This window comes from Phoenix dactylifera, unplaced genomic scaffold (genome assembly GCF_009389715.1).
Source record: "Phoenix dactylifera cultivar Barhee BC4 unplaced genomic scaffold, palm_55x_up_171113_PBpolish2nd_filt_p 001685F, whole genome shotgun sequence".
In the NCBI taxonomy this organism is placed as follows: Eukaryota; Viridiplantae; Streptophyta; class Magnoliopsida; order Arecales; family Arecaceae; genus Phoenix; species Phoenix dactylifera.
The window spans coordinates 45,329-57,689 of NW_024068984.1; the positions used below are offsets into that span (position 1 = coordinate 45,329).

The 12,361-nt window shown below is 38.9% G+C and overlaps 1 protein-coding gene across 5 annotated transcripts; it reads left to right on the top strand.

Moving 5' to 3' along the window:
- On the top strand, window positions 1-11,287 carry LOC103717132. Of its 5 annotated transcripts, none has more exons than XM_039122700.1 (8): window positions 1-80; window positions 5,853-5,945; window positions 6,194-7,076; window positions 7,290-8,884; window positions 8,967-9,045; window positions 9,125-9,513; window positions 10,408-10,506; window positions 10,610-11,287. In XM_039122700.1, exons 2-8 carry the CDS (start codon window positions 5,907-5,909, stop codon window positions 10,787-10,789), a joined length of 3,264 nt encoding a protein of 1,087 aa, XP_038978628.1. In that variant the 5' UTR covers window positions 1-80; window positions 5,853-5,906; the 3' UTR covers window positions 10,790-11,287. The 5 variants fall into 5 exon arrangements, with proteins under 5 accessions (XP_038978628.1, XP_038978631.1, XP_038978629.1 ...); XM_039122703.1 differs by having other exon boundaries at window positions 9,188-9,513; window positions 10,610-10,951; XM_039122701.1 differs by having other exon boundaries at window positions 6,194-7,067; window positions 10,610-10,951.
- Window positions 11,288-12,361: the final 1,074 nt, after the last annotated feature.

Here is a 12,361-nt window from a genome sequence, read left to right on the forward strand (position 1 = left end):
CCCCCCACACTCCACCTGGGGTTCTGCTCCCAAGCCGCCGCTTTTCGCAACCTTCAACTCGTTGGATGACTTCTCTCCAGGTCAGTTTCTGGCAAATCAATAGCATTTGGATCTAGTTTTCAGTTCGATCGAATCGCTACTGCAAATTAGGGCACTGTTTCCAATTCGTTTTTCTAATTAGGTTTAGGTTCGTGCGGATCTTTGTTGATAATTTTACCAGCTCTAGGATTCGATTCAAACCAGGATTTTTGCAGCTAAAATATCTAGCTTTCGTTCTTTGACCGTTCTGTTTTCTTGTTTTTCCCATGAATCGGTTTTCTGGTTACTGTTTGAGCTACATTGCTGGATTCTTTTTATTTTTTTGATGTTTAAGCTCACTATTCTTGTATGTAACCCCTTTGTTTGTCAAAGATCTGGTTATCCAAGGTTTCATAGGCTCATGAATTTAATTCGCTACCGTGGGTTCAAGAGGTGCATTGGTCAGAGGCAAAATAGATGCATTAGGAACAGAGTGTGAGGCATTAGCGAGTATATCAGAGATGACTATGGTCTTTGCCAATGGAGCATCAGTTGGTGGAGTTTCATATGAGGGCATTTGTTGAGTGGAGTCCATTGGAATTGAAGGACCATATGTGGAGGCTAAATTCGAAGGAAGCCATTCTTTAAAGGTAGTGACAATTGACTCAGGAGCACCACATTGAAGAGGCTGGTTCTTTAAATAGAAGTGTTGCCTCATCAAATACCACATGGCAAGAGATAATGGTCCGCCGAGTAAGAGGGTAGTAGCATCGATACCTCTTGTGTCTATCACTGTAACCCAAGAAAACACTGGGTAAAGACTTAGTATCAAACTTACTTGTTTTAGTATCCCATATGTAAGGAAAGCACCGTGAACCCAGAACCCGAGAAGAACCATAATCTAATTGTTGATTGTGAAGCAAATAAAATGGTGACCGCCATTGAAGAGTTGTTGAAGGAGTTCTGTTAATTAGAAAAACAGCAGTGGTAAAAGCTTGAACCCATAATTTCTTAGGAATATTTGCATGAAGCATCATAGTAAGTCCAAGTTCTCTTATTACTCGATGTCGTAGCTCTACAACCCCATTTTGTTCGGGTGTGTAGGGACAGAAAATCTGATGAATGATACCTAATTGTTGCATATGGTTTAAAAATTGCTGATTAACAAATTCTCCATCATCATTAGTTTGTATTATTTTAATAGATTTTTCATATTGGCGAGTAACATACTTTTCAAACAACAAGTACTGAGCAAAGAAATCTGACTTCTGTTGTAGAGGAATTAACCATATAAACTTTGTGAAATCATCCACAATTGCAGCATAATATCGAAAACGGTTAATAGAAGTAACTGGAGCAGGTCCCCGTAAATCAATATATATCTTATCAAAGACAGTAGTACTTTTAGAAGAAGGTAATGAAAAAAAAAGTTTAGACATCTTTCCTAATTGACAGCTCTCACACATGGGAGCTGCTACTTTATTGGACACAACCTTTATTAAACCAAAACTGCGAAGATGTGCTATGACAACTGCTTGAGGATGGCCGAGCCGCTGATGCCATAATTCTTCAGTGACAGCTCGAAATTTGGTTGAGAAGAAGGCAGCCGACGAAGCACGAATGGAGTACAAGTTACCCTATTTTATTTTCCTCATCAGCACCTTTTAGGTGACCCGGTCCTTTATGACAAAATCTTGATTTTTAGAACTCAGTTAACTGGATAATCAGAAGTAAGTTGGCCAATAGATAACAAATTCCTCTCTAAATCCGGAACCAAAAGAACATCAGTTGAGGTAATTTGAGAAGAACTAGAACTAAGAGTAGCATCACCAATATGAGTTATACATAAGAAATCCCCATTCCCAATAAGAACATGATCAATACCATTGTAGGGACGAAGGTTATGCAAAATACCTTTTTTAAGAAGTCATATGAGCTAAAGCCCCTGTGTCCGACGTCCATTCTTTATCATTGGCATCTGAATCAAAATGAAGAGCTGCAAATGCCTTTTGTAAATGTCAGGTTGAATGGCGTGATTAAACCTATGCCAGCAATGGAGGGCATTGTGACCTATGCAAACAAGATCACGATTGTTCTCTTGGGAATTGTTAGGTGCAACAGGGACAGAGTTGCAAATATTTGGTTTGGCCGAAGATTGGTTAGCAGGACTAAACCCCTTACCTTTAGAGGAGAAATTACCTGAGTTTCTTGGCCCTTTGTTATGTGACTTGGAGTTGTTTTTCTGCCCAAAGAAGGCAGTGTAGGCACCTTGGTCTGGAGAATGAAGGCTCACACGTGTTTCATAACTTTGCAGCAAAGGAACCACTTCGCCATAGGAGGGCATAGGAGGTTTGAGCATTGAAGTAGAAACGGTTCATAGCGAGCACCAAGATTGTTAAGCAAAGAAAAAACCTTTGTTTTGTCATTACTGGATGTTCAATAGCAGCTAGGCTATCACAAATACCTTTAAACTTGCGAAGATAGTCATTGAGAGACATTTGTGGATCTTTCTTCATGTAGGTAAGCTGTTAAGTGAGTTGAAACTGGCGCTCTTGAGAGGTTTGAGCATAGGCTTCTTCAAGAGCAGACCAGACTTGTGCAGAAGTATCAAGGCCATTGACAATGCCAAGGGCTTCCTTAGATAGAGTTCCGATGATCCACGCTCTAAGAAGATGATCGGCAGTTTTCCATTTTTGGTACTTAGGGTTTGGAGCATTCGATCCATCTACTATTGGAAGTACAGCAGCCGGCGATGACATGTCGCCAGTGAGATAGCCTACTAACTCTTGGCTTTCTGTAAGAGCAAGAATCTACTCACGCTAAAGAGGATAGTTTTCAGGTTTCAATCTGAGTGACAAAATTGCCAATATTAAGAGATGCGGAAGATATGTTCTTTTTTTGAAAGAAAGAAGGGCACTCCTCACAATTTAAACGCTCGGATACCAAGTAAGAAAAGAGAGTTCGATGGATGTTGAAATCTCACCACACATGCAATCATGGGTGCAAGGTTGTATTTATAAGCATTGAGATATATAAAGAAGAGTTTTACAAGGGAACAAATAAAGCAAATTACAAAAAATTAGAAGAACAATCAGCATTGTTTTACAAGGCAACAAATAAAACAAATTGCAAAAAATTAGGAGAACAATCAGCACTGTTTTACAAGGCAACAAATAAAGACTCGGATCCAGATGATTTGAATTTTGAGCATGGCTCCAGATGATTTGAATTTTGAATTGATTTTGAATTTGAATTTTGAATTGATTTTGAATTGATACAACTAATATAATGGAAATCAATATTTGCAATGCCTAGGACCATAGGTGCTATTTTCCTTGTCCATGCCTGAAAATATAGTTCCTAGGCTCTCTGTAGATTTATGGGTAGGATGGGGGTGTCCTAGTTTTCCATGGAATTGGATGCTCCATGTACCGACACTCATGACAATGGATACCTTGTCCCGGACCATTTCCTAACTAGTCCCGTATTGACACAGGGGATGGTGGAATGGGATAGTGGATGCCCTATCTCTGTCCATTTCCTGCCTTGTTCCATATCGACACTTGGGATAGTGCGCTGTCTCAACACAGGATGGTGGAATGTCCAGCAATCCCACGGTATTTCAGAACTTTGGTATTTTTTTAAGGTTTGTGATGATTTCATATATTAGGGTTTTAACAGTTGGGATAAATCTGGCTTTACCCAAACCTAGAACTTGTGATCCAACCCCTGCACTGCTTCCTATATGGAAATTGATCTTTTACGTCTTCCCATGTCCAGGAACATCCCAAAGTTCATAGTCTGCCAATCAAGTAATCTGCCTCTGACTCAATGACACTAATATATTAAAGACATTATCAAATAACTACATTAGTGAAAAGCCTAAATCTGCTGGGCCATTAGTATCTTGTGCAGAAGGTAGATAGAATAGGTAATTAGGCTGGTTTATTAGGTACCATTCTGGTGCATCTAAGAGGCTCATGAAATACGTAAGAAAGCTGTGTTATAGGATTTCATGTTATAGGTCTGTCAGGTGTGCTGGAGGGCTAATGATGCTGCTAACTAGCTTAACCAATGTGATGAGGAAATCTTTTGGCTTTTAGAGTCACTGATTCAAATCAATATGAAATGTGCTCCAGTGACCTCTCTGTCATGGAATTGGGATTTATGGCAGTTAAAACAATTGGCTGAGGCCAAATAACTTAAGGGCTGCATGTCGAAGCACTGTGATAGCCATTTGCTACAGGTAAGGATTAGAAGTGAAAATCTTGATGATTAAATGGAATACATAATAAGTCACACAGAGTACGGGAGCTTTATCTGATTGGTGTGTTACTATATATTGTGCCATGTATGCTACAGATGCGGCATATCCTCTAATGAAAGGATTAGTAAGATGAAGGATTCTTGATTCATTGGTGTGGATGGCACTGATCTAATGGAGGATTCATTATGTTAGGTTCTTTGGCTGGTTATGTTGCTTGAGTATGTGGTAGAACTGATTATGGAAATGTATCTTCTAAGCACACCTTTATGATGAAATTGCTCCTGAATATCGGTACAATAGAATTTTTGTGATGAACGAGATCAAGGCCTATAAGTTGAGCAATCTAAGGGATCACAACATTACCTCGACAACCTTCCTTATGGTCAGAACCCAACCATTAACCTCATACCATGCATTTAGGTTGCCAAATCCGACATCGAGGTACTATCCAAAGATGCTTACCTGTATGAACGTAGGTCCAAATTCCAAGACTTCAAGACATCTTTAACAAAATGATATATGATGCTTTTGAATATTAAATTTCAAAAACTTGAATTTGTATGGGAGACTGTTGAAACCTGTTGATATGTTAACTCTCTTGTTTGGTTGACATGGGGCTAGCCATGTCCTCTGCATTTTCTGCACTTTACACAAAAACTTTTTGAGTTTCACATTGACTCTTATGGTTTGGAAGGATCATTGTCTACACAAAAAGATTTAGTCCTACATTCCTTTCATGAAAGTATCCACTTTGACCTTACATTTGAATATTCACCTTGGAATTTGCCAACACACAACCCTTGCTGTAAATAACATGAGACAAAATGATGTAGTGCATGAGTTTGTATTATCATCCTTCCTTCACCTTTTATATTTCTTTCGTTCTTTCAGCTTAATCTCTTACTATTTCCTTTTCTCTTTTACGTTTGCATGAAACAATTTTCAGTTGTTATTTTTCCAGGCTAATGCAGATGCTGGATATATAAATGATAGCTCAAACTTGTCCTTGATTGTCAAACTATCTGTTGTCCTTGTAGCATGCTAGAGTTTTCCTGCACTGTCTCTGAAAAGTTAGAGCAGCTTTTGTTGTCTTCTTCTTCTCATTCTATCAAATTTATCGGTGGTAATAGCTAACCACTGTTAAGTTTGAGCCAATCTTCCTCAGAGTGCATTCCTGGGAGTAAGATAGGGCAGTTATCTCATTGGAAAAGAGCGCTGTCTTCACTTTGCACCACTGATGGCGAATCTATTCTGCATTGCCATAAATGCCTTAGAATTCAAACCGGATATTTGTCCTTCATTTCTCTCTCTCTCTCTCTCTCATCACTATGTTGCTGTCATAAGCTGCATGATATATTACAGCGCGTCACATCCCCAAAATATCTATACCACTAGACATGAAAATCGTATTTACATGCAAGGGAGAAAATAGAGAACCACAAAAATGACAAAAGATACATGCAGCAGTAGATGAATGGGCAAAAAATTGTTGTTTATTCTTTATTCTTTTATGTTTGATATGTGAGTTTTCTATCCTTGTTTCCTTATTTTTGGTGGGTGATGTCAGGAGTTCAATTCAAGCTTGACAAAATGAACAAGGGAAGAACTGGATAACCTGAGAATGTATGCACTGTTGTGTCTCGGGAGCAGCTTCAGGAAGGTGTTACTGAAATTTAATTTCATCTCAACAATCTGATTTTTAAAATCTACACTTTTCAATTATATAAAATCTTGCTGAGCATGATGTCTAAGGACGTTCTGTGAGCTTATCATGGCTTTTGTGTTGCACTTGTTATGATGCATAATCTGTTACACAAGTTTTGCTGTTTTGACTGATACTAGCAACTAGGCAAACCTCCTAACCTTTTCTGATCTTGGGTGGATGCTAAAATCATATTAAATATGCAGGTCATGACCACCAGTAATAACTTGCCTCTCTGTTTTCCATATGCTCCAGGACTGGTCCTGAAAAAGGAAAGGTGTCTCTTGAGAAGGAAGGGTAATTATAGACTAGCTGCCAATTTTTCTACACTGGCCAGTCACAGCTATACAAATTTCATTCAGGCTACCATGGGGGGCTCAAAGCTTAAAAACCATAACTTTACGTCCCCTAGGAGACAATCATTAAGGCTTAAGGCACTCAGTGCCATTTATGAAGCAGAAGTTGTCAATATTGCAAATTTACGTACAAAGCATCAGCAGCAATTTAATGGAGGAAACTGTTCTACTGTAGCCAAGCGAATCAAAGTTGAGGTGCTTGAGCCTGAAGAAGGTAACTGTACTTCCAAATCAAATGAACATGTTAATGATCCCACTGAGTGCAGCTATCCTGAGAAACATATTTATGAAGAAACTAATACCGACCATGATGACCAAAGCCTTAGTGACTTGACTTTGAAGGACTTGCGAGCAAGCTGCAAAGCTAAGAAGAAGAAGGTCCTGAAATCTGTTGCTTCTGCAGAAGTTGGTCTTAGGAACTACTCACATGTTGATCCATCTCAAAAGTGGAAGCATGAACATGAGAAACCAAAAGAAGAGAAGCCTGACCTTGAGGAACCGCTTGTTACTTTGAAACTTTCAAAAAAGTCCACTGCAGATAGAAACCAAAGGAAGCATGCAGGATTATCCCCAGTCTCTTTGGGTTCTATTGAAGCGGTGACTGCAAAGACATGTTCCCTATCTTCTAATGACATGCATGGTTCAATGCCTGTGGCACAAATGAAGGCATCAATAGCAGATAGGCCTTCAGAGGACAGTGCTGCAGATCTACATGACTTAAAAAGTGAGGCAGGTGAGATTTAAGAAAAAATTCATGTGATTACCAGAATGTCTATGGTTCTGAGTGTCCTGTCATGGACTTTATTGCTGAATTTGATGTTATATTTAGTCATTGTTTCAATTTCCTGATAAGGCCGAGGAAGGTAGCTAGGAATTTAATTACCTCTGTATTTCTCTGTTGATTTTTTATATTCTTGTACTCATGATGTTGCTGTTTCTCTTGCAGAGACTGTTGAAGAGGACTTTGGAGGTAGCGCGAAGGAAAACTTTATTGAAGTAGACCATTCTCTCCTGTCATCAACAACTTATGCTGGCAGTTCAGAATTGGTTTGTCATTTCAAAACTGAGATCATGGAACCTTGTTCTTTGGATGGGGAAAACACAGTAAATATAGCTACTAATTCTACTTTGGACATTATTAGTTCTGGTAATTCTCTTGACGATTCATCTGCTGAGCTGCTTCAGAAAGTTAGTGAAGGATTAAATAATTGTTTCCCATCATCATCACCTGATTTAAAGAGGACTCTTCATGTTGATAGCCCTGAATTGGTTTATACCATTAAAAGGGAGATCTTGGAAAATGATTCCCCGCTGCATCAGAATCCTGTTTATGTTGCTGCTTCCTCTACTGTGGATTTCATTGCAAAATTTAATTATTCTGAAAAGTTATCTACTGAACCATTTGGAAGACATGAAGATGTCTTGGAGAATGGAGGATCAAATTCTTCCAGTAATACATCAACAAACTGTTGCCTTAATGAGGTCTCTACTGAATATATAGAACCTGATCAGTGCTCTCTATCAGAAAATGAAGAACATGCTAATGAAATCAGGAAGATGGACCTTTCAGAAATGTCCAACCGGAAACTTCGTCTTTCCTTAGTCTCTATACACAAAGCAGTTCCCTTCGATCTCTGCAGCTCTGGACCAGCCTCTATGACCATAGATCCTGGTGCTGATATCCCTTCAGCTAGCAGCCATAGCTACAGAAGCATGGATATCAAAGTTGCAGAGGCTTGTGCTTCTGTGTGGGGACATGAAGATTCTCGAAGTTTAGCTCATTATTTACCTGTACAACAGATGCCAATATGTAGTCATATAGAACATGCGACCAATGCTTGTAGCCTCCTATGCAAGGAACATGATTTGGAATTAATCTTTAATACTGCTACAGAAGGTGAATGCTCTAATAATTCAGCTTATCATCCGATTGCTGCAGATGAACGTAGCCTCCTTTGCAGGGAACATGATTTGGATGAAATCTTTAATACTGGTCTAGAAGGTGAATGCCTTCATAATACATCTCATCATTCAGTTGCTGGAGATGAACAAATAAACAGTAATGATAATGAAAGTATTAGCACTCATCTAGAAGAGTTCTCCGAAGCATATAATCTCTATTCCCCAAAACCTTCCCATACATGCTGTGGTGCTCTTGCTGAAAGCTCGTGTAAGACTGAGGAGTTGTCCTCCAAAGAGGGAGGTCGTGCAGAGGAAGTAACATCTTATTCTGTTGAAATATCTGGTGTGAATGACCCAGAGGGACTCACTAGAGCACCTGATTCCCGGTCTCCTAAAATTTCCCCAACATGCTTCAGTACTCTCAGTGGCTTGCATTGTGCTGACAGTTTATCAAAGGTTGCAGGAGAATTTTCATCTTTTGGTGTGGAGGGAAAGTTGCATGCTGCTAAAGACCAACCAGCTTCTTCTGAAATCTCCCAGTTAGTCGATGCAAAGGGACAAAACATGGAAAAAGAGCACAAACACGATAAAGGGTTGTTGGTAGCTCATTCTCCGCAAAGGCTACTATCGAACAGAAAGGTTTGGACAATACTGTTAGTTTGTTTCTTACTTGGTCCATATCTGATACTGTAGACTTAATTTTGATAGTACTGTTTTGCAGACCATTTCTCCAACTTCTCAGGAAAAGCTTTGGCAGGCTCTGAGTGACATTGATTTATATGGTGCCAGTCAACTCCCCAGTAAGAAAATCATCTATATATGTTTGCATTTATTTTTATACCAATAATTGTGCTTTGGTTGTAACCCAAAAAAATCCAGAGAATAGGAAGAAGCTTTGGTCGGAGACATGGACTAAAACGAAGACTCCATCATCATTATCAGGTCAGAAGGAAGCTGAAGCATTGCTAGCCCCTGAGCAAATGAGCAAGAAACCAAAGAACCACAGTAATGCTTCCCTTCTTTCAGTTAACAAAGGAATTCTCAAGTCGCCAGATGCTTCCTGTAGGTCACCTTGTTTTTGCATGAAGAATTCAACATTTCACGAACAAACTGAGAAGGCTGTTGAATTCTCACAACGACAGATGCATGATATAGAAAACATTGCAATGAAACTTCTGAAGGGGTTGAAGTCCATGAAAAACATTGTGGAAGAAACTCTTTGTTCAGAATCATGTTCCTCCCTACCTTCAAAATTTACTGCTGACGAGGTACAAATTATGATTTGAAACCTTTTGGCCCAAAATAGCTTTGCAAAACTATCAATATTGCTTTCACTTGGACATCTGCATTTATACCTAATAGTATGCACAAATGCATGCCTAGTGGCACCTGGCTCTGATGCTTCAGTGGGGGCAACAGTGAAACTTGAACCATGTGTTTAATTTCCAAGTTCTCATGATGCCTGCCTATAGGATAAAAAAAAACTGAAAAACTGTTTGTATCATTCTTCTCAAATTGAACCCACCTATTAGATTTTATGGTTTTGACTTTGATTCTTCATTCCCAGACTACATTGTTTGTTTTCTTTTTCTTTTTGAACACTATATGTTATATTTTGAAATTTGCCACCTTTCTTTTTGTGTTATAATTGAGTTTGAATGTAAAATTTTAGTGGCAACTAACTTTATGTTTTTGGAATGCTCCTACTATCTCTATGTTGCTAATTCAACCCATTAATAGCACACAATTGCATGCACACAATATTTTTTGATGTTTCTTGCCATTTGAATTTGGCAGCTGATATTGTACGATTACGTTACTTGACTACCAATTCCTTGATTTAAATTGCTTCATTTAACTCATAATCTTTATCCTTTTTGAGAGTACTATTTTTAGACCTATTAAGCGTGCAATTACATTAAGCGCCCAATATATTTGCATCCTTCTCTGCATGTGCATGTATGTTAGTCTTTGCATTACAACTGGATTTCCTTACTCCACAAGCATCGTGACTTGCATCCTTTATGCATCATTATCATCGCACAATCATTTTAGGTTTTTAAAATCTCACACAAATTTCCATTTTGCAAAACCTATTTGTTGAGTTATGCATGTCTTCTTAATCTTGTTCCTTTGTTTAACAAGATTTCTTTTATTCACAGATCAGGGCAGCTGTTGAGAATGCATCCAAACTTGAAAAGATCACAAGGAGGTGGCTATCTATGATGACAAAGGATTGCAATCGTTTTTGTAAAATAATGGTTAGTTTTCTTTCTTATTTCACCAAATTCAAGATGTTGCTGATCTGCAATTCTTTTAGCGCTTGCTTGTGATCTGATCCTCATCGTGTCTTATTGCTGACAGAGATTAGCTGAGAACAAAGAAACTACTCCTGTTAATGGTGTTTCTAAGAAACGGAAGAAGATTACTTTTGCTGATGAAGCTGGTGGTGTTCTCTGCCAGGTGAAAGATTTCAGACAACAGCCAGCACCTGTTGTTGTACGTGAAACTGGGAAGGATGATATGAGCCATGTACTGTTGTAGAATAGCAGTAGGCTGCTATAGGCAACGAGTCCAAGCATCTCAAAAGCTGGTAATTTTTGTTGGCATGCTCAAATCTCACAGGCGGTAGGCAACAATGGCCACTTCTTGGACAATTGCTGCCATGACAGATGCTTGTGTCTTCTATCTTGTGGCAGAAAGACTGTGGCTGGAGGATATTTCATACTTTATCCTTGCAAAGTCTGCCTCTGAAGTAGGTCTTGGATTGAGGTGCAATGGATGTTTGAAGCTGTTTCTTAACTGATATTTGTTGCCTGCTGAAGCATTATCCTATCGGACACCACTGGTGAGGTGGAATTTAAGAAACCTAGTTTTATGCTGAGCTATACGTATATGTGCGGTAGAAGGCTTGCCACAGTAACTATGGTAGGGAAAGATTAAAAAAATCATTTGCTTATCTGGATGACATTGGTCTCAGTTGGTGATGTTATCTTATGATTAAAATAATGTTAGTTTTATATTTATTCCATCATTTCAATATTGTGAGCTGTGGTTTAACTAGAATGCAAATGCATGGTTCAGGATATTTGTTCTATGAAATATGAAATATTTTAGGTCAAGGTGAAATCTATAACAAGTTAGTCAAGTATTGAATAATATGATCATCACCAAGACATGTTTGTTTGCTTGCAATTAGGAAATAATGTTGAAATTAAACTATGCGTCAATGTAATTGAAGGTATTTTAAATTATAATCCTAATTTTTAATTGTTCATATGTACGTCTGCAACAAATAGATAAAATATTTGAGTAGATGTAACACTGCTAAGGACAAAAAAAAAGAGAGACTTGTTAATCCATGCTCGACTTGTTAATCCATGAAGACCGAACGTGAAGGCAAGTGGAAGTTGGTCTTGATCTTCCATTTTGTGCGAGACTTGTTAATCCATGCTCGACTCGGTCTTTGATTTGTTGGAGCTTGACTCAGTTTGAGCCCATTTGCACCCCAGAAACAACCTCTGGTGGTCAACCAAAATTCTAAATCTTTTGTCTTTCTTACTTTAACTTTTTAACGGACCAGCATCCCAAGCAATGGACCACTGTTCAGAACCTCATGGCAATATCATGGCATTGGGAAAAAGGGAAACCGAATAATCATCTACCATGAACTCTGGGCCATCATGGTCTCTCGGAAAGCAAACACAAGTATGTCATCTGAACTCGGGCTCCAGCTCGTGGTCCGAGAATACCGCTCCGGCGCCGTGAGAGGGAGGCTAGTTCGCATGCATGTGTATCATTCCTATCATCGTGCTCCCATATTGAGGTCCCACCTCTAACCAAGCACCCATCTATTGTGGGGTGTGGTTTGCATCGTAGAGTGCCATGCAGCACGCGATTGCTGTTATCAGAAATTGGCAGCTATCAAACAAGATGCTTTGTGTGCCATACACGGCACATCTTTCTTGATAGTCATCCATTTTCTGATGGCAGCCATTTTTACAACACTTCATAGTGTAAATTGTGTATAGTAGAGGATTTTGAATCCCTCTATATTTGGACCATAGATAGCAGGAGAGCAGTTTAGGCTGAAGTAAAGCCCATAACAGTAAATGC